At 40.0% G+C, this 23048-nt stretch overlaps 1 protein-coding gene across 4 annotated transcripts in view; it reads left to right on the top strand.

Moving 5' to 3' along the window:
* Positions 1 to 23048, top strand: part of LOC120791683 (diacylglycerol kinase delta-like) — a 39648-nt gene that overhangs the window by 2068 nt on the left and 14532 nt on the right. For 2 of the 4 annotated variants that reach the window (XM_040130240.1, XM_040130242.1), the window contains exons 2-16: positions 4486 to 4596; positions 5350 to 5430; positions 14548 to 14652; positions 14750 to 14882; positions 15905 to 16011; positions 16117 to 16242; positions 16597 to 16699; positions 16854 to 17016; positions 17105 to 17213; positions 18889 to 19028; positions 20045 to 20177; positions 20543 to 20637; positions 20821 to 20920; positions 22389 to 22704; positions 22804 to 22968. In XM_040130240.1, the coding sequence (XP_039986174.1) occupies positions 4486 to 4596; positions 5350 to 5430; positions 14548 to 14652; positions 14750 to 14882; positions 15905 to 16011; positions 16117 to 16242; positions 16597 to 16699; positions 16854 to 17016; positions 17105 to 17213; positions 18889 to 19028; positions 20045 to 20177; positions 20543 to 20637; positions 20821 to 20920; positions 22389 to 22704; positions 22804 to 22968 (1987 nt within the window). Of the gene's footprint in view, positions 1 to 4485; positions 4597 to 5349; positions 5431 to 7108; positions 7372 to 14547; positions 14653 to 14749; positions 14883 to 15904; positions 16012 to 16116; positions 16243 to 16596; positions 16700 to 16853; positions 17017 to 17104; positions 17214 to 18888; positions 19029 to 20044; positions 20178 to 20542; positions 20638 to 20820; positions 20921 to 22388; positions 22705 to 22803; positions 22969 to 23048 lie in introns of those variants that run through there. The other 2 variants (XM_040130241.1, XM_040130243.1) reach the window with 2 other exon arrangements.

Below are 23048 nucleotides of genomic sequence, written 5' to 3'. Positions count from 1 at the left end.
TTGATACTTTTTTTTAAATTCAGTTTAAATTAATAAAGAGGAAGATTGGTAGTCCTGTAACTAAATATTATTTCACGAGCCTTGTTAAAAAGTTGTTAAAATGAGATACACTTTTGCACATGAATGCATCAATAACTATAATCCAATAATATAATCTACAGGATTCACTCTGTGTAATAAGTACTTTTGGTGCTTGAAGCTAATACTTTTTACTTTTACTCCAGTAACATTTTGAATGCAGGACTTGATTTCTACTCTGTGGTATTAGTAGTTTTACTTAAGTAAAAGGTCTGAGTTCTTCTTCCTCCACTGCTGAGTGTTTTTATTGAAAGTAGTTGTAAAGCCCTGAGATAAAGTTTAAAAGAGTTTTTAATGTTTTCTACATTGATAAAGTGTCTGTGAACTAAGAACAGTTCGTTTCTGAATGTCAGTTTGTTGCACCTGCGTGTAGTCCAGACTTTACCTTCAGCTCTTTACAGGTGGTAAATACATTTTATCATAATTTTCATCATTTATTAGGTAAGATATAAAATTCTGAAGCCTGTTAACCTGCAGTCTGACAGCATGAAATCAAATTCAGAAATCTCTAGACGTTAAATTGGGACTTGTAATTCCTATTTGCTCACATGTTGAGCTGAAACGATGAGACGATTAATCAGTTACATTATCAACAGAAAATTAATCTGCAACTATTTTGATAAGCAGCTACCTTCTCCAATATTTATGATTTTCAGTTTTTCAATGTTTTCTGTCACAGTAAACTGAATCTCTTTGGGTTTTTGACTATTGATCGGCTTGGACTGTGAAAATCATGAAAGGTATTTTTCACTATTTTCTGTCATTTCAGATACAAATTGATTGACTAATCATTGACTAATGAAAGTCATTGTTAATTGTGGCCCTAAACTATATTGATATATATATCCATTTACAATGATATAAAAAGAAGAAAAACTGAAAATCCTCACATTGGTGAAACTGGAGTTTTTACTTGATAAATGACTTAAATAATTTATTTTTCTCACACTTGATTAATTAGTGAATGAACTAATTATTGAGCACTAAAAATAATCAGAGAAGTTTTGTACACACAAAATAACACAAAAGCATTTTGAATAAACTTATTCAGCTGCCACTGATGAGCTGAATATTAAATAACAGTTACAGTTTTATTTTGGAGAAATTGTGGTTTAACGTGGTGACTGTTGGTATTTCTGTCGGGCCCTGGAGGCAGCAGCAGCTGGGTTCATGGATGTTTTGAGTCATAGGAAGAGACTTTGGCTCTGAGCCTCTCAGTTTCTATTTAAAGCTGCTATTTGGGAGATTTCACAGTCTGAGTCAAAAACATGAAAAATGAGTCATGTGGGCAATAAGGAGCTATTTCTGCTCAGGAGGAAACTCAGTCAGAAAACACAGTGTGTTTAAAGTCAGATTTTTTTTTGCTCAATAAGTTCTTTTGATAGACTGTCTGTTTATGTGGGAGAAAGATTTGTTCTGCTGTCACAAGTTTCTGTTTCTCTTAGGGCTGTCCCGGATACCATTTGGGCTTCGAAGCGTCAGTGTGAATTATCTGTGAATATTTGAAGCTTCGACTGGGGAGGCAGAGACAGCCGAGGACAAAAATTGGGCTTCAGCATTATACAGTCCTTTGTTACTTTACAGGTTGCGGAAACATCAACGATAGCTAAGCTGTTACTTAAAGTTTTCAGGTTATTTGCCAAACTTGTTGTAGATTTTTGATATGCCTGTTTCCTTTGGAATATCTTACAGTCGACTTTTTGGGGGTCATCTTCATAAAATTTGGGAGTTACTCCAGATGCTTGACTTTTTCAGCATCTTGCTACTATCTTGTAACCCTGTCATGTGGTCATGTGGTCACATGTCACTGTCCCAGTGTCAGTGCTGTTAAAGTTAGATGAGGGCTGTGTGCAAATGTTCCTGTCTAAGAATAACTAACAAAAATGAATGTGGATGCATAATGAATAATGTTACATTACTATTTCCTATTTAACGGGCTGTTTGGGATTTTTGCGGTAATGCATATGTAATAATAATAATAATAATAATAATAATTAATAAACCCGCAGCATTCACATACTGATTTGGACGCCAGTTACCTTGGCAGTTTTAGAAGCTTTCAGGCATTCGGGTCAGCCCTAATGTTACTTACGTTTGAACATTTTAAGCACATTTGCAAAAAGTCAGTCAGTCAAAATCTGAATCACTGTCTTTCCATAAACTAGCTGTTAAATACAGTAAATACTGAATTGGTGAGTTAAAATAAAGTTAGAAACATTATTGATTTTGCTCAATAATTTTAAGAAATGTGTCATTAACAGGTATGATTATTATAAACTAAACAGTTCTGCTGTGTGTCTTGATATTAATTTAAACAGTGTGTTCAGGGAAAACTGAGACTTTACTAAACGAAGCTGTAGCTGCTCAGTGAGAGTCGGTGCTGTGTGACAGTAAAGTTAAGAAGACTTCCTTTAGTCCTCTCTAAATTTCTCTATGATCCTTCAGTTGAAATGTGGATATATCAGAACACAGCCGCTGTTAGGACTCTGATGATAAAATACAGATGTTATCAGACAGCTGTGTGTCTCACTCCATACCTGGAGACTCACAGTTTCACATGAAAGCAGAGTTTTAAGATTCTGACAGCTCATGTGGATGTGGTCACAGGCCAATTTGTTTGTTTAAATATCAGACTGAGTGGTGTTTCTTCCTCAATAAAATCATCTTCTCACAGTATTAACATAAATTAACCAGAGCTGAGAACATTTACCAGCATCAGTTGTCAGTTTATAGCTTTTTGAAACGTTTAATAATGTAATTAAAGTTTCAGCTCCTGTGAGCTGACTATTTCTGTACTTCATGTGATTTTGGTAATAAAATTATTAGTCCTTCAACTCTACTGAAAACCAGTTTCTGGAAATATATCAAAAGAAAGAATTACACTCCTCCAGTAAAGTCTGTTATTAACTGTATTCATTTAAACAGAAATAAAAGCACACATCTGTGGACTAGTAATTAATCCCAAATTATTTTTGATATATCAGACATAATTCTAATATTGGTACCAATAGCACATGTTAATGAGATGTTACATAACACCAGTCGGTTGTCAGACGGACCCATAGCTGTGTGGATGTGTGTGTGTGTGTTTGACCTACAGCAGTTAAACTGAATGTGTTTGCTGTGTGTTTCTGATGATGTTAACCAGTAAAGAAGTCCTCCTCAGTCTGTATCGGAGCGCTGACTCTGTGAATGGCTGCTTGTGTTAGACTTCATCACAGCGTAACACACTGGGCCCTTGACTCTGTAGGAAATGGTTGGAGGAAAACTAAAGATTTTATCTCGCTTGACGCCTGTGAACCAGAGGCCTTTTAAAATGTAGCACAAGCTCTGCCGCAGTCCACCAAGGCCTCAGGATTTAAGTTTGTCCAACAGTTTGGTCTAAAGGAACAGTAAATCTGTAAAAGTACTGCTCAGATTTGACATTAAAGTCAGTGAAGACATTCATGGTCCTCAGAGAATGAATCCTAATGATTTTTGGTGACCTGTTGACTTTTACCTTTAGCGCCACCATCAGGACAAAATATCTAAAATATCACTACCCAAGGGGCAGATTTGAACCACATCCAGACCATATTTCTGCAGCTTTGATGATTGTTTCTCTCCTCTGTATTATGAATAAATTACATCATGACTGTGGAAGACTGAAACAACAAAGAACTGCAGCATTTTATCTGATTCTGTTCTGATGTTCTGATCCTGTGTGTGATTATGTTTGGTTTAAACTTGTTTAAAACTGTACAGCCTACATATACAGATCTGGAGTTCAAGTCTGAAGTTTGGAGTTAAGGAGTCGAGCTTCTTCCCTCACAAAAGATCTTTGGTTGAATACAGACACACAAACAGACAACAGACAAGTTTCATTTTCTCCACAGTTAACATTAATCAGTAACAGCTGATCTGAGCTGAGGCCGGAGATGTTTGTCATTTTAACTCAAACTGACATTGGCGGCGGAGGAACATGAGAAGCTGCTGCCCAAAGAGTTAGAGTTTAGTGAATATAACATATAACATGTAACATCCCTGTGCCAGCCTCAGTGTCTGAACTCAGAATCATCCACACAGGAACAACTGAATCATTTTTCACATTCCCACAATCTAGTTTTCACTGTTTTATGTAACAAAATGCTGCAACAGCAGCAGGCTGAGGAGGACAAAATACAGCACAGTTCATTAAAGAAGGGCAGTAGAAAGGCAGTAAAGGACAGTAAAGAAAGAATCGGCTTTGACTTGTGCTCGGATCAGTTTGCTCTGGAGAATGAGGTCCCAGTAAAATCCGAATACAAAGTGTACAAACAGTTCATGTTGGTTATAAACTGGTTCAGTGTTGGTTATAAACTGGTTCAGTGTTAGGTATAAACTGGCTCAGAGTTGTGGCTCATGTCGTTTTAATCCTCTGTGTTTCAGACTGTGTTGAAGGAGGGAAACCTGATGAAACAAACCAACTCGTTCCAGCGCTGGAAGAGACGATACTTCAAACTGAGAGGGAGGACTCTGTACTACGCTCAGACCGCCAAGGTGACTGACCATCAGTCTGGTGCTCAGGTAGAAGGTAGAAGACAGGTGCATCAAGGCTGAGCCCAGGTCTGTCTCAGGAGTTTCAGCTCAGTCAGAACAATGGTCCCAAACAGGCAGAAAACCATAGAGAGATTTAACATTATACCTTTGATATAAACTGAAGCTGCAGTGTCTGTTAGGTTTGTTGTAATTATTTCCTCTGAGTTTATTGTTTTATATGTGTTAGGGTTGCAACTGGTGATTATTTTTATTACTGATTAATCTGTTGACTATTTTCTCCATTAATTGATGAATTGTTTGGTCAATAAAACATCAGACAATCCCCATTTCAATATCTAGAGCACAAGTTGACAAGGTAATTGAATGTCTTGTTTTGTCTGACCAACAGTCCAATAAGATTCAGTTTACTGTCATAAAGACAAAGAAAAATAGCATATTCTCATATTTGGAACATCACATTTTTGGCATTTTTGTTTGAAAAATTAGAAACAATTAAATGATTGACAGAAATCAATTGGCAATTATTTTGATAACCAACCAACTAATTGCTGCAGCTGTAATATATAGAAGCACCTGGAGAGTACAATGAAAATATAGTTACTGTTGAATTTTAAGTTCATTGAAATGTTTCCTCTGAATGTTAGTAGTAGTTTACAGTTGTTTGTCATCCATTTACCCTTTAAAAAGGTGACAGAATGACCTGTTCAGTCTTCAGGTCTGATCTGAATGTGTTTCTCGTCTCTGTGTCTGCAGTCGATAATCTTTGATGAAGTGGATCTGACTGATGCAAGCGTCGCTGAGTCCAGCACCAAGAACGTCAACAACAGCTTCACTGTGAGTCGAGCTTCAGCGTAAAACAGAAAACAAGGCCAGTGGTTCACTTCAGACAGCACTTCAGTTCAGACCCTGAACTTCTTATTCCCTCAGGTCATTTTCAAAGCAAAAAAAGTCCTGTGTTAGAACATCACAGGTGTGCTGGTCTGGTCTTGTTGTTTCAGGTACAGGTGGAACATTTAATACAATCCATGAAGTCTAGTTTGAGAAAAGCGAACCAGGTTCCTGAGTGTTTTATTGTGGAAGCACTCTGCATTGCCTGAAATAAGGAGGGCCTCCACTAACATCAGAGGAAATGACGACATGTTTATGAAATATAATATTAAGCTCATCAAAGCTCCTGTGGAGTTTCTCACTAAAACTCAGTGTGAGTTGCTGACAGCAAACATGGTGAGTGTGTTTCTTCACCATAAAACAAACAAAATATGGAGCCACTCATTGACAACAGTACCAGGGGGCTATGGAGCAACGATTAATGATTATTTTCATTACTGATTCATCTGCAATCTGCCGATTATTTTCTCGATTAATCGATTTGTCTATAAAATGTCAGAAAATAGTATAAAATGCATGTAATGATTTCCAGAAGCCCGACCAACAGTCCGAAACCGAAAGAGATTCAGTTTACCATCACATATGTCAAAGAAAAACATCCAGTCCTCACACGTGAGAGACTGGAACCAGCCAACGTTTGGCACTTCCGCTTAAAAACTGGCCAAGATGATTAATCAGTTATCAAAACAGTTGCGGATGAATTTTCCACTGATCGACTAATCAATTAATCAACTAATCGTTGCAGCTCTTTAACTGAGCTTGTTTGCAGTGGAGGTGTTCAGTGAACAGTTTTATAATAGCAGTTAATGGGGAAAAATATTTTTTTGTTGCAGTACCATTAGTGACCACTGTTACCAACTGTGTTAATTCGTCCATGAGTAACCTTTGGATCATACTGATCACTGCAGCTTATAAATCATCTATTAAAGTTTGTTTTAGAATAGGATACATATGAACAAATCAATCAGTTCCAATCAGTAAAAGCTTCTGATGGGAACTTCTTTAGTGTTTAGCTCCAACTTCCTCCTGATCGTCTTATTTTGGTGAACTTTGTCACATCCTGTCAGTGAGGCTGCAGACACAGCTTTGATGTGTATCTATAGAGACTGGGAACTGTTTAGCAGCAGGGTTGGGCTGTGTGTGTGCGTGAGGTTGTTGTGTTATTGTGTTGCTCCCTGAGACTCCCAGCTGTGTGTGTGTGTGTGCGTGTGTGTGTGTGTGTGTGTGTGTGTGTGTGTGTGTGTGTGTGTGTGTGTGTGTTTTAATGGTCAGACTATATCAGACTGTGTACCTGTGACTGAGTGTATTTTTCTAGCAAACCGAGTGTGTGTGAGGCTTTCATCAGCTTCTCCTAAAACACAGCTGCAATTCATCTCTGTGTGCGTGTTGTTAAACAGTACACACACCACTCACCACTCATAGTATAGGAAAACATATATAGTATACTACACATCTGTGTGCTTGGTCACACTATCTTAAAACGTCTTCTTCTCTGTTGGTCCTGAGGATCCCCCTCCCCCTCTTCATCGGGGGGGGGTCAGCATGACGACACACAGGAAGTAGCTTGAGTCATACGAGAGGATGTGGGAGGGGCTAGAGAACAGAGAGAGAGGGACAGAGGCAGAGGCATTAACAGAGCAGCAGACGAGCGACAGACCATCACATCGGACTGAAGACCAGAACCAGGTTTGCTCGAGACCTGAATCCCCCTGGATCAGGACTCTAAGCTGGACAGTGTGACTTGGACCAGATTTTGAAGTGGATTTTTTTGTGATAAATCGTGACCTGGAGCAGATTTGAACCATCCAGAGCTGGTGTCGGGGGTTCAGGACTCAGACTGTGGTCTCTGTGTTTGAGTCGAATATCAGAGGAGAGTTTTCAGACACGGTAAGGCAGTGGATCGGACTGTTTTTAAGAGAGGGACAGGTTTTAATTTCTGATGTGGTTCAACATCAGTAGATGACAGACAGGAGGTCAAAATTCGTCTGTGTGTCTGACGTCATAAATGCGTGATGCAAACACAACCGCTGATTGTTCATCGTCTGCTCTCAGATTTCACTAAATGTTGTTGCTGTGGTACTGAAGATTAAGTTGCCGTTAAAACATATGTGACTGCTGGAAAGAGCTGTGACAGTTCCAGTCCAGTCTAACTTTAAATACACAGTGATCACATTTGATCTCAGACAAAGAGACATGAGACAGAAAGCAAAGTAAGAGATAGAGAGAGAGAATAGCCGCTAATCAGTATTTGAAATACTGTGATGATGTCTTGGAGGATTCGGTTTTTCAACGTCCAACCCCACTGGAGACAGCATGTTGTTAAAGCTTTAGTTGTATTTCATTTCTATTTACTACTGTGTGTTATACCTGGATTATTCAGAGGGAAAAATATTTTATCAGAGGGAGTTACGGTGCTGAGAATTCTTCATTCTGATTGGCTGGAAGTTGTGGATTGATTTAGTAATCGGACAGTATTACTGGAAAACTGTGAAACATGTGTTAACATTTTTGAATTAAGACAGCAGTATTAATTTACACATAACGACAGAAAGACTGAAGCTAAACTGAAGAGCTGAGTTTTGGGCTAGAAAAAAAATTGATTGCACCTAGTTTAGTCCGCAGGTCCATATCCAAACCTGAGTTTTATTCTACTACTCTGCACTTGTATTGTGTTTTAGTTTTCTTGGTTTATTACTGACTAAGTCACCATCTGAAGCATCTCTAACTATCTATAAAAGTGAGCTATAAATAAAACATATTCTCAAAATTTAAGATTTTTCATTTCCATCTCTCTTTCATCTCTCATGTTTGTTTTGTCACCCATCTGTATGTGACTGCATGTTACAACGTGAGGGACACATAAGTAAAACATCACTGAATATGCAACTGCGACAGTTATAGAGAAACAGAGTGATGTCTTCACACTGCCGTTTTTGACCCACCAACAATCCAAAGATAGTTCATCGACACTGAAAAAAAAGAACTAGGAAAGAGGAAATATTTTAAATCTTTTTGCTTGATAATGGCTGAAATGATTAATCAGTCATCAACCTAGCTCCAGATGAATATTCTGTCCATGTACTAATTGATTAAAATAAATGAGAAAATAAAAATGTTCTGCACAGTGCCAAGTTAGACATCAGGATCACAGACGGTTCCTTTAAATCCAAAAACAGTTTTTATTGTTCTTTATTTTTAACATCTCAGACATATTGTCAGTGTGGAGGGCTGCGTGAAACGGAAACCAGAGAGAATAGCTGGAGTGGCAGTCAGTGTAGAGTTAGAGCAGAATTAGAGCAGAGAGGAAACAGAGGTTTGGTTTGGGAGAGAAGGCAGGAAACATGTCAGGAATGATGGAAACAGAGAGAAAGTGAGTGAGAGAGAGAGAGAGAGAGAGAGAGACTTCATATGATAGATTATACCCACAGCTGGGATAAACACCCAACAGAATTTCTACATGCAGAATTCTGCCGATACATTTTACATGTACAAAGAAAAACACCAACAAATGCCTGTTGAGCAGAATTAGGCAGATACCCACTGATAATTAACATTCAAAAGAGAGCACTCACAATTTTTTAAGCACCTTAGATCCAGGCCCCTAGACACCGTCCATTCCAAAGTCCTCCAAACCAGTGAGCTGAGCCCAGAAAAGAGTTCACTATGTCAGCTGGTGCTGAGACTAACCAAGTATAGGCACAGTGACCACAACCGCGCAATCAAAGAAGGAAGACACAACAAATCACGGCAACCAAAAGAAGACAGAACATGTGGTCACTGTTCGACCATTGCGGTTGAGACAGAGATGGACTTCCTCCTAAAATCTAAATCATTCAATGAAATAAGGAACATTTACTTTAACCAATTCAACTCCGTAATTCCAAATTTTACTGAGCTAAATGACATCTCAAAATTAGAAAACACTCCCAGGAGAAGGAGACAGGGCAAATCTCGCTGCCCCATATATTTCAACATGCCACAACCTGAGGGACAGTGAATGACCTAGACACACACACAAACACACATGCATACAATATACTGTAACTATATAATTAATATATAAATGTATATCAATCATTGTGTTGTTTTATTGTTCTTTTCTTCTGTAATTGGAGAGAGAGAGAGAGAGAGAGAGAACTAAATATTTGACAGGGTAATCCAACCAATCGCTCACTATGGTAGTCAAGTTTGGGGTCCACTCATTCATCAGGACTACACAAGCACCTTGGACAAGCACCCCGTACAGGCCCAGCATTCAGAATTCTGTAGGTCTATATTAAACATCAACAACAACCAATGCCCGCATATCAGAATTACACCAATACCTGTTAATTATCACCAAAAAAACCAAACACTTACATTTTGGTTACATCTCAAATTGAGCCCCCGAGACAAACTGAGATTTTAGGCACTACAAACCCAAAAAGTGAACCCCCAAGAGAGTCCCCTCTGTCACCTCGCCCTGAGACTTTCTGATCAAATAACATCCAATACGGTTCAACCTGAGACCAGCACTGCTTTTCCACTACTCACAGTACACCAGTGTATTAAATTAACAAAAGATGCCTGTCTGGAACATTTGATCAATCAAACCAAAACTCATCAAAACTCATGAGACTAGAAATGTGCTATATAAGTGTAGTTCATTTACCCTAAACCATGAATATAAATTGGTAGTATCTCTTTAGTCTGTGTCAGAGCCTCAGAGCGGAGACAGATCATGATCAAATACAGACTCAGTGACCACTGTCTAACCATAGAGAGGGGACGACACAACAAGTCCTGCTAACAACAGAGGAAAGAGTCTGTGGACACTACATGATAGGTGGGGTAGAGACAGAGATGCACTTCCTCTTACAAACATACTCTTGTCAAATATAATATTATCCAAGTCGAATACTTTAAGATATTATATATTTTAATCCCAAACTTCACAGAGCTGACGGCATGAAAAGCAACAGATTCTATTAGGAGAGAGACATCGGCAGACTTAGCTGCACAATACAGACTGGTGACAAATAAAAGGAAAAACCTGAATAAATGAGTGGAGAAACATAGAGAATGCAGATGCTTCTGCACAGGGGCACTGCATGTTACAATTAAGCAATTAACATCCAGTCATGCTCTGTGGCAGGTATAAAAATGCTGGGGGTGGGGTTTTGCTGCGTGTGTTAGTGTGTGAGATCCACAATGCGTTGTACTGAACACAGTGATTATTTCAGAATGATGATCACCAAACAAATGTCTCTGTCCTCAGTGAAACCGTTTGTTTGGTCCTCAAAATGTCACAGGCTGAGCTCTGTTCGGATCTGAGATGAAGGTCTTTAAATATTTGCTCATAGTCACACCAGTTCAAGTGAAGCTCCACTCGTCTCTTTGTTCATATTTGTTGGTTTAATGTGATCAGAGCTGCAGGCTGAATGTGACGTAATTCACACAGAAAACCTTCAGGTTCACTTTAACAAACAGTCCAGATGTTGTTTTTCTGAAATGTTTGCCCTCAGTTTCAACCTGAAACAGCAGAAGAGCTCTTTTAATGGACCAGCTCCTCTGATTTGTTTTTCTCTTTGTGCTCTGCCTGCAGACAATCAGATATCTGACCAATTGCAGTCAAACTAATGATGGAGCTTCTTATAAGTACTGCAGGAAAATTATAGGGCCGTGGCTAATGCAGGACCTGAAGTAGCGTTTATTTCTACTGCACCTTTCTGTATCAGACATCTTGAAGTGCTTCAAAAACACCAAAGACAAACACATAACATAAAATTACAGACGTAATATGAATAGTAAATAAAATGGAGGGTTTACAGTTTTAAGCCTGGAATCAGTAACAACCGACAAGCCCTGCTTAGAAGTCTGTAGAGACCTAACAAGAAACCTAATAATCTCTCACCTGGTTCTTTGCAGAACGAGAACTTTTGAGAACCCTGGGAGTCTTTGGTTCAAGGTTTTTATTGTTTTGTCACTATTTTACTCTCCAGGACATTTCAGTCCTTAATTTATGTGCAGAAGGTGTCAGGCACTAAAAGTAAAGTGAAGACACTTTCAAAAATTAAGCCGTGAATAGTTTTTATTTCTCAGTGAACTTCTTCCAAAGTGCAGTAGGTACACCTGCACACAGTTTTCGTTTTCTTGGCAGGTAGGTTGTTCCAGCATCTCGGAGAACCTGCCACGGTTCTTCTGTGGATTTAGTCTCTCTCAGTGTCTTCTGTCTCTCCATGTAATCCAAGACCTGACTCCATGATGGTGAGGTCTGGTCTCTGTTGGGGCCAGACCACCTGCTGCAGGACTCAAAGTTCTTCTTGTCTCTGGAGATAGTTCTTTATGACTCTGGCTGTGTGTTGGGACTCATTGTCAATTTGCAGAATGAATCTGGGATGATCAGATGCCTCCTGATGGGACTGATGATGGAGAAGAATCTAAACATCTTAAATGTCTAAACTCTTGCACAGCAATGTACATCTTTACAAAGGTGACAGCAGGATGTGTTGACGATCTGTTTAGTTGGACAGTCAAGTCAGTGGGTTGGGACATACAACAGTAGAGAAATCCAGATCTCTGCTGGGACTGGTGTTTTGTTCAAAATCTGTTTCCCTTACATTAACCTGAACCCAGACCGGAGGCTTCAGTCTGCTTCAGACAGTGTTTGTTGGATAATCTAAGCAGGGATTGGGACTGAAAACAGTCAACAGTGAGACATGAAATCTGATCCAGTTTGTCCAGCTGAATGAACTGATTAATGAGTTTAAAGGTTTATCAGACACCAAACTCGGCACAGACAGGATTTTACAGCTTTGGAAAATCCTACCCTGCTGTGGAAAAAGTGTTATTGTTGGAGTGAATGATTAATGAAGCCTTGATGGCATCACGGTGGAGTTTCCCTAAGATGAACCCTGTTTTGAAATTTTTTTTCTCCAAATGCTCTGAACACATCATGTTGTTGGATTCTTAAAAAACAGAAGAAAATAGTTCCTGTACTTTACTGTGTAATGGAGACACTTTTCAGACTGGAACTAATAAATCTTCTCACACTGGAGATTATTTTGTCCTGGAATGGAAGTGTAGAGTCTGTTAAATAAACTCAGAAGCTTTTAATAAGGCAGATGAATCACAACTCTTGAAGACTCAGTAAACAGTTTAATCTGAACATGTTTTTGTGTTTATTCAGTTTGAGCACATTTTATTAACATTGATTTAGTGTGACACAGAAAGAGTTTGTCCATGTTTGGAGCTGAAACGCTTTTCCTCTGCTGTTTCGAGACATTCGTATGTCAGTGTTTTCCAAATGTCTCTCGTCCCCACTGCAACCTGTTACTACTCTTTTCAGATTTATCTTGCATGGAGAGTTTCTAAAGAGTTCAATTTATGAAAGTGGGGAATAAATTACCAAACCAAGCATCAGCCTACTTTAACACTGAAAGCAGTGTTAAAATAATCACTATTTTTAAAACTGTAGAGGTAAAACATTCTAAACCCTTTGGAACAATAAAATACACATTTCCACAACCCAAAAACAAATACAAGGATTTTAAATTGAAAATCAAAAAAGAGTGCTGGTACTTGATGGGTGCTGCGCGTCGATCAGTAATCAGACTTTAGGATTCCGTTTTCAGATATAAAATCAGTGCATCTCCACCAGAAAGTCTGTTTTAATTCATGAGTTCAGAGGTATATCAAAAACCTCAAGAAGAGACAGGATTTTACTCTGGAGAGATCTCACGCTGTCAGTCATTTCATCCCGTTTCACTGCCAACACCAGGTAAACTGTATAATTACAGCATTGACCTTTCAAGATCAGGACTGTACTTCTGACTGTATTTGATTAGTCAGTGCAGTGTTTGCTGGCTGATGTCACTTTGCATTGTCGCAGAAGTAGAGCAGGTTCAACTTATTTAAACTAAAATGAATGAGGGGGCTGCTTTTTTAATTATTCTGAACATGGCATTAGATGAACTGTAGCTCCTCCAGTGTAGGAGAAAGTATGTCCTTCAGGAAAAGTACTAATACCACACTGTGAAAATACTCTGTTACAAGTAAAAGTCCTGCATTCAAAATGTTACCTCAGTAAAAATATGCGAGTGTAGGTAAATTTACATAAAGTATTAAAAGTAAAAGCACTAAGTACAGAAAAATGTCCCTGTGACTGATGTAATATCAATATATCCTTAGATTGTTATTACTGATGCATTAATATAAAAGCAGCATTTTACTGGTGTAGCTACTTGAGATGTAGCTGATTTTTAACTATTTTATAACAGGCTCCAACTTATGAATATTTTCATTATGGATTAATCTGCTGATTATTTTCTTGTTTAATTGATTGTTTGGTTTGTAAAAATTCAGAAAATAGTGACAATCATAGTTACCCGGAGCTCAAAGTGACAGCTTCACAGCAGTTGTTTTGTCCAACCCAGAGTTCAATCCTCAGATAATAAACCCTCACACTTGAGAAGCTGGAACCAGGAAGCGTTTGGTATTTGTACATGACTTGAAGGATTACCAAAATAGCTGCAGATTAATTTTCTGTCAATCGACTAATTGATTAATCGACTAATCTAATCATATTTTTACATCAGGTTTGGCAATTTAATTATACAAAGCATCATTTTATGTCAATGAGCCTGCTCACAAAGATAAAAGTACGTGTGTGTGTGTGTGTGTGTGTGTGGCAGTTTAAACACCAGATAAGGCTTTCTTGTGTGTGTATGTGTCTATTTCTGTCAGTGTGGGAACAGAAGGTTCATTGTGGAGCAGCTGATCAGGAAGTGGAAGTCCACGTCTGTTTCTGTGGAAAATACAACCATGCACACACACGCACACGCAGCACACACGCAGCGCACGCACACGCACACACACGCGCACACACACACAAACACACGCCTGCTCTGTGGGGTTTTATTCCAGTCATATAATCAGAACAGTCAGCTGCCAGTAGGGGTTCTTCTCACTTCACACTTTACACTAACATGAGGGAAATATACTGAAGGTTAATCTACGTGACTGTGACCTGTCTGCCTGACAACCTCTCCTTGTGTGTGTGTGTGTGTGTGTGTGTGTGTGTAGGTCATCACCCCGTGCAGACGTCTGATTCTGTGTGCAGACAACAGGAAGGAGATGGAGGAGTGGATGGCAGCTCTGCGCAGCGTCCAGAACAGACAAAACTATGAGGTCTGTCTGTGTGCCTGTCTGTAGTGTTACCAATATGACCAGCAGTATGAGCCCCTGTACCAGGTGCTGACTGTGTCTTTGTGTTTCTCTCTCCCAGTCCACCCAGTACAGCATGGACCACTTCAGTGGGATGCACAACTGGTACGCCTGCTCTCACGCCAGACCAACATACTGTAACGTCTGCAGAGAGGCTCTGTCAGGAGTCACATCACACGGCCTGTCATGTGAAGGTACACACCCACACACACAGACAAAACACACACATGCTGTTTTAAGTCTACACCATCTGTTGATTGATTTTAGGGCAAGGTTGCTCTTATTTTCTCCCAGAGGAGAGAATACTCCATAAAAACCAAACATGGCAATAAAACACATTAAATAAGAAAACACATGCAAGCAGCGGTCTGAGATAAGATAACCAAGTAAATTATTCATAAAAACCTTAATTATAAAGACTCTGTTAAACTCAACAGGCAGTCCAGAAACAGACAGCAGGGTGGACAGAGGACACACCTCTGTTTGAACTCACCTGTGTCACAACTGTGCAGAATGTATGGTCATACATTTTGGCACAGATATAGGTAGATGACGAAATCTAAATCACACAGACCATCGCAGCTAAGTGGGCATTAAATAATATTTTAGGTGTAAAATTTCTCAAGATGGGTAGGCTTTTTCTTCTATGCCATCAACCAGTTCATAAACTGGTTTAATATGAAACAGAGTGTAACAGTTTATGTAGAAATAAATGTAAATCGTCTTGAAGCACGAAAACGGATACATCTGAATCAACTCTGAACCATCTCTCAGATAAGTAAAGCTGCATTGCCAACCAGAAGACCTGTAGAAATGCTAGTATCACTACAGCTTGGCTTCCACCACAAGACCATTACCGACCACTGTCCTTGAATCTAGTTTTACTGCCTTTCAAATTTCACTGGATAATATGCTTACGTAGTGCATATTAAATACATGTGCATTTAATTAAATTATATCCCAATTAACCTGGAGTAGGGGTCTGCATAAGGCTGTGATCTATCAGTGTGACTTTGCCTGCAGACAGAGACCAGCAGGTTTTTAATTTCTGAATATAGCTCCTACAGATGTTTGTGTCATAGTGAAACAGATTATTATTGATATTTCACATCCACTGATAGTCATTTAGTACTGGTAGTGATTTACATGTTATCCCTGTTCTGAGTCTGTGTGTGTGTGTGTGTGTGTGTGTGTCCACTCTGTGTGTGTGTTACAGTGTGTAAGTTTAAGGCCCATAAACGCTGTGCAGTCAGAGCCACCAACAACTGTAAATGGACCACACTGGCTTCTATCGGGAAGGACATCATCGAGGATGAGGATGGGGTGAGACTCACACATACTAGAATATTTTCCTGTAATTTAACAGTGTCGTCTACACCTGTATTCTCACCCCTGACCCCTGATCTCTGACCTCTGACCTTTCCTCAGGTATCGATGCCTCATCAGTGGTTAGAGGGGAATCTCCCAGTCTCAGCTAAATGTAACGTCTGTGATAAAACATGCGGCAGTGTTCTCCGTCTGCAGGACTGGAGGTGTCTCTGGTGTAAAGCCATGGTGAGACAATGAAAGTTTACAAAGACTGTAGTGACATTTGAAGTGTGTGTTCTCGAGGTATCTATCTCTACTTTCCCTGAGGATATTTCAATTACAGTTGTCCCTGTTTCCTGACCTGCTCCTGTTTTAATTTTCTCATCTACCAGTCATGTCATACTCACCAATCTGTTTCTCTGGTGACCAACTCAAACGTCTATGCTTTCACTGTCTGTGAATTTATTCAGTTTGATTTTACCACCACACAAACTGTGGTGTCACTAGAGCGAATGACACATAAATCAGCTGCTGAATGTCTCTCTAATAGAGGAAGAGGTGTGTTGGATTTCTGTCTCAGGGTGTCCTTTTGTCCTGCAGGTGCACTCAGGCTGTAAGGAGCAGCTGTCCTCTAAGTGTCCTCTGGGTCAATGTAAAGTGTCCGTCATCCCTCCAACTGCGCTCAACAGCATCGACTCTGATGGTGGGAGTCTTAAAAACACCTGATTCTACTGATTCCTGCTGGTGTTTTTTCACTTTAGTGGCCACTTTTATTAAAGCACCAAACACAATGTCAAACCTAAGTTGATCTACAGTACATACTAAGGTGAATACTGAAATGTCTGTTGTGTCCTCAGGTTTCTGGAAGGCGTCGTGTCCTCCGTCCTGCACCAGTCCTCTGCTGGTGTTTGTCAACTCTAAAAGTGGAGACAATCAGGGCGTCAAGTTCCTGCGACGCTTTAAACAGTTGCTGAATCCAGCACAGGTGTTTGACCTGATGAATGGAGGACCACACCTGGGGTGAGACATACAGACAGACAGTGTGTGTGATTAATGTGTTCCATATGAACCGGTTTATGTGGAAACATTACATCTGTCTTTTTGTCAGGCTGCGGTTGTTCCAGAAGTTTGATACGTTCAGGATCCTGGTGTGTGGAGGAGATGGCAGCGTCGGGTGGGTTCTGTCAGAGATCGACGCTCTAACGCTGCACAAACAGGTACACACACACACTTTGATCTTTCTACAGTTGTGTGGACACTCATTGGAATAATGCATTCCCTAGCCCTTTATCCTAACCTAACTTGATTCTAACCAAAAACTAAGTCTTAATCCTCAAAAAGCCCTTTCAAGATGAGTGGACCAGCCAATGTGTTCTTACAATGTGAAAATGTCCTCACAATGACAGCATGTCCTCACAATATAGAAATGTCCTCACAACAATGATTTTGAACAGAAATCTTGTCCATACAACCATAGAAAGACATGTACACACATACACACACATACAGTTTAGTGTTTCAAGGAGTCTTTAAAGAGCAACTTAACACCACATTGTAGCTTGAACATGGCTTCTTCTTTCTTATCAGAAATGAAATTATTATCCAGAGGGCACTCCCCCACCTTCCCCTGCCCCCTGTCTCACCTGCTGTTTACACCTGATAAGTTTCAGCAAAATTTTTTCTGTCGTCCATCACAGTGTCAGTCAGCACAGCTGTCAGTTGATTTGTCACTAACATGTAACTGCATCATCACACTCTCCAAACCACAGTTACACATGTAAATACAGTTCTATGACTCAGGATGACTCACCAGAGACTGTATGTAACAGCTGCATTTCTAACATCTGTATCAGTAGGATGAAGTGGATGATGGAAAACTGAATCAACTGACAGTTTAATTAAGTGATTGTACAGATAAATTACTAACTCAGAAACATGTATTCAGTGTAAAGTTACTCGTCGTAGTTCTGTGTAAAACTGAGGTACAGGTCCATGTCTGAAACAGACTTTATGCTCCATCAACACTGCCCCCTGCTGCTCCATTAAGATTCTGGCGTCCATTGGAAACAATAATCTGTGTTTTTAGAAATTTGTTTTGTTGCAACATGTAGTTTAAGTGTGAGATTAGCACTGTTGCTGGTTTATTTGTCAGTAGTAAATAGTAACAAATGTCCATCCCAGTTTCTGAGAAAAAATGTCACAGTTTTGCTCAAAAAACAACATAATTGTACAATCACCGAAATATTTGACGTTTGCGCTGTACTTGACCTTAAATAGTTTAGAGTTAAAACTGTGTGTGAAATTAAGATGAAGATTTATATTCTTTTTTTTTTATTTTTTAGATGAGTTTCTTAATTTGAATGTTCACGTCTTCCTGCTCTGAGGAGACTGGATAACTATTGGAAAGAAACAGACTGATTCAGAATAGAGCTTTTAAATCTGTGAGGAAACACAGGGGATTAAAGTATCTTAAAAGCCTTAGTCTTCAATTGCCATATTTAGACTCAAAAATGGTCCTCCCTCTCAGAGTAATAACTCAGTCGGATCTGAACACACAGACATGAAAAACATGTTGATATCATTCAGTGTGACTCCTGATTCCTGAGGATACCATCACCTCTGATGTCCATCCAGATTGAACCTCCAGAACCTCCAGCCAAGTTAGTAACAAGCATTGATGGGATATGAATACATATGGATAGAGAGGAGCTTGGTGCATCACGGGAAGCCCCCCAGCAGTCTAGGCCTATAGCAGGATAACTAAGGGATGGTTCAATCAAGCCTGAGCCGGCTTTAACTAAAAGCTTTATCAAAAAGGAAGGTTTCAAGCCATCTAATGGACACAGTCTGACCAAGCACATAGTTAATTTTGTTGTTGTGTCTCTGTTTCAGTGTCAGCTGGGTGTTCTTCCTCTGGGGACCGGGAACGATCTGGCCCGGGTTCTGGGCTGGGGTTCAGCCTGTGATGACGACACTCAGCTGCCTCAGATACTGGAGAAACTGGAGAGAGCCAGCACCAAAATGTTAGACAGGTGAATGATGTCAGACAGGTGACTGTTGTCAGACAGGTTACTAATGTTAGACTGATTTTGGACAGATAACAAACTATAATGTATTTCTATAACACAGCTGTTTGAAGTGACAGTGTTAAAACAGTGTTTAATGTTCAGAAGTCTGTGGTAGTGATGACCCCAAAGAGAATTAACAGCCGAATCTGCTGTAAAAAGCCACCGTCCACTACCTGCCCAGCACCAGAAAGCAACCAGACACAGTCAGAGACCAGCTGGTGAACATAGTGGAGCATTTAGCAGCTAAAGAGCCGGATATTACCCTCAGGACCTGGTAAAGACTAAAAACCGAGCTAAAAGAGCGGGAATACTGGACTTAGATTCATCAGGTGGACACAAACGCCACTTCAGTTGAATCATCATGTTGTTCTGTAACTGCTAGATACAGAAATGAGCAACTGTTTGATCACAAGTTCAACACGTCAACTTAAAAGGTGATGACATGTCAGTGTTGTGTTTACTACTTGTTCCTGCTGAAAACAGAAACATCAGCTATTTCTGGTTTAACTGTTGGTCTGATTGACAAATAAAACAACTTTAATGTTTCTTTGGGAAGATATTTTTTGTACGAATTGGGAGTCTCAGATGTGAGGAAAAGATGCAATTGATTTAACTTACTAAATTCAAACTACAAAGTAGTACAAAGTCTGAACTTGACGAACTCTGTGTTGAGTAAGGCCTCCTGAGTCAGTTTGGTGAAGAGAACCAGTTCTGAATTGGAAACCGTTCTAAATGTACAAGAACTGAGGATCTGTTAAGAAATGTGCTTTTTGATTCTGCTCACCTACACAAAAAGTAGAACTCAAGTCACACTTTGATCAACTATGTCAGTGTTTAGTACCTGATGTTCAGAGTACTGTATGACTGTGTTTCTGTGTTTAGCTGTTGACATTTTGTCAGACAAATAGCATTAACAGGGACCTCAGAGAGCAGATGAAGCCCTAAACACTCACGTTTGTTTTCCTCTCCTCCTGCTGCAGATGGAGCATCATGGTCTACGAGACCAAGTTTCCACGGCAACACTCTGCCTCCACTGTCACAGAGGACTGCAGCGATGACTCCGAGGTAACAGGAAATGACATCACTTCCTGCTGTTTCACACTTCAGAGTGCGGTGAGGAAGTTGAAAAGGTCGCAAGCTGTTGACTCAGAGACACACCTGTCTGACCTCAAGAGTTTGTTTCCAAAACACTCAACAGATAAACTGGAAAAGCAGATCTGTTACTGAATCCTTCAGCATCTGTAACCTGGATCCAGTCTCTTAGTCTCTCAGTCAGTGGTTTAACATTTATGAGCACAGACACAGGCAGGCAGAGTCTGACATTAGGATGTGTTAGAAAACTGTATCATATCAACAAATGTTTATAAAATCTTTTAAAAACCAAGACAAGGTATAAAGTCAATCTGGTTCTGGATTAAAAAAATGTTTTGGACCCTTACATACTGTACTGACCCTAGTGTTTGTTTCCTCTGATCCAGGTTCAGCAGATTCTGACATATGAGGACTCAGTGGCTGCGCACCTGTCCAAGATCCTGACCTCTGACCAGCACTCTGTTGTCATCTCCTCTGCCAAGTACGACCGACTGTCTGACTGTTGTAGTCCTAATCCTCATTCTGTGCATAGGTTTAGCTCTAGTTTTTTAACTGACTCCTGTATATGTGTGTTTTTCTGTCACTGACTCTGGTGTGTGTGTGTGTGTGTGTGTGTGTGTGTGTGTGTGTGTGTGTGTGTGTGTGTGTGTGTGTGTGTGTTCAGGGTTCTGTGTGAGACGGTGAAGGACTTTGTTGCTCGTGTTGGTAAGGCTTACGAGAAGAACACAGAGAGTTCAGCGGAATCAGAGGCCATGGCCAAGAAGGTACAACACTTATTATGCATTTATATTGTTTAATCCAACTGTCAATACTCAGTGTGTCCTACAGGGGGTTTCTTTCTTCAGTCTTTAGAAAAGCTGAACCAGTAAGAATACTGGGGTTAACATGTCCGTATTCCAAGATTAATGGTGAAAACCCTCATCAGATACATTATCTGTTGTTTCCAACACATTAACTTTACTTACAAGAGTATAAAATTAGTTCCTGGTCCTAAAAAAGTCCCTGCTCTTTCAGTGATCCAGGAACAGTGTTTTCAACACTGTCAGGATTCAACACTGTGTACAGAAGCTATCTTACAATAAACATACTAAGGCAGAGGCATGGACATTTACTGCAACATTTGATATCAAAGACTTACAGTATGTAGTATGTAGACTTCCTCAATAGTCCAAAAAGAGAGAGAAAAAGGCAAAGAAAGAAAACTTTAATTTTAAACGTAATTTTATGGCTGTTACATTCTAAATCAGGAATAATCATTAAACATTTATCAGATCACTTACTGTGTAGACAAAGGTTTTTAGGCTTCAGTCCCCTTTTCCACCTCTGCTTGTCTCCATTTCATCCAGCAGGAGATTGTCAAACTAACTTCAGCCTGGAGTCTGACCTGCTGCTGCTCCGATTAATAAATGTTAAGTGAATGAATGATGCGATCGATCAGTCACCTGCTGAGTGAAATCTTACAGGTCCTGACACACATTTGTTATCAGCGTAGTTACTAGATGACAATTTAAACAATCCTTTTACTCAATAAACCTCCTGCTCCTTTTCCTTGAATCTGAATAAACCTAATGTTATATTTCATAAAAGTGTTATAATGTCTCCTGACTTTAGCTGAGGCGCTCTTTGTTTCAGGTGAGGCGGCGCTCCTTTGTGTTGTTGTCTTATCTGAAATAAAAGCTGTCATCAGTCTAATTTGTCTTCTGATGTTGTGGAAACACGAATAAACTAAAGGGAATTTTGGTTCGTAATTTAATTCTTGTGGCTCATTAGTTCCTGGAGCCGTTAGGTCAAAAAGAGGGAGTATTAGAGCTGCGAACAAAAGTGTTTGACAACAAAATAATAGTTGTTGTCCATTAGAGTTTGTGCTTTTCAGTCCAAGAATTACATTTCAGCTTTTTAAAGAGGCTGATGACAGAAAGCGTTGTATGAGAAAATACACTATGTGGTCAGGGGTAACAGACCAGAAGTTGATTTAAAGGTGGAATGGGACCTCTGCTCTGAATTAACAACCTGTATTATTAATTGTCCACAAAAAATCGACTTCATCCGAGTAATTGAAACATTCTACTGTTAAGTTCATTTGTAAGTTAGACATGATTAGAGCTTCTGTCCAGTAACTGAAGACTCATGTTTCTGTTTTTGACAGGTCATGTTTCTGTTTCTGATGAGTCGAGTTTCTGTTTCAGACGAGTCGTGTTTCTGTTTTTAACAAGTCATGTTTTTCTGTCTCAGTGTGGCGTCCTGAAGGAGAAACTGGACTCCCTGTTGAAGACTCTGAACGAGGAGTCTCAGGCCTCCACTGTCCTCCCCCCAGCTCCTCCCCCCACCATCGCTGAGGAGCAGGAGGAGGTCGAGGGAGTCTTGATGCCTCCCCCCCTCCATCATCCTCCCCCTTCTCCTCATGCTCCACCAAGCTCCGCCTCCTGCTCCCCACGCACCAACACCTCATCTGCAGCCGCCGCCATCTTTAAACCCAGAGAGCAGCTGATGCTGAGAGCCAACAGTCTGAAAAAAGCCATCAGACAGATCATCGAACACACCGAGAAAGGTACAACAGACTTAGAAGTCTTCACATTTATAAAGTTTAAGGGAGCAAGTCATTTTATTTTGGGAGTGTCTATTAAACCCCGTTCTGTGTGTTGTTCAGCGGTAGATGAACAGAATGCCCAGACTCAGCAGCAGCAGGTTTTCTCTTTGAGTCGAGCTGATGAAGAGGAGGGTCTGGTGGAGGAAGAAGAGGAGGAGGAGCTGGAGGAAGATAAGATTTCTCTGCAGTCGTCCTACAGCGCCAAACATCGCAACACACGCCGAGGTGGGAAACACTGGTACTACCACTACAACTTCTAGTGATGTCACAGGTCTGAAGAAAATACGGAGTGAAATGATTTTCTA

This window comes from Xiphias gladius, chromosome 7 (genome assembly GCF_016859285.1).
Source record: "Xiphias gladius isolate SHS-SW01 ecotype Sanya breed wild chromosome 7, ASM1685928v1, whole genome shotgun sequence".
In the NCBI taxonomy this organism is placed as follows: Eukaryota; Metazoa; Chordata; class Actinopteri; order Istiophoriformes; family Xiphiidae; genus Xiphias; species Xiphias gladius.
The sequence above is the reverse complement of the archived record's forward strand: the minus strand, read 5'-3'. Positions and strand labels throughout refer to the sequence as shown.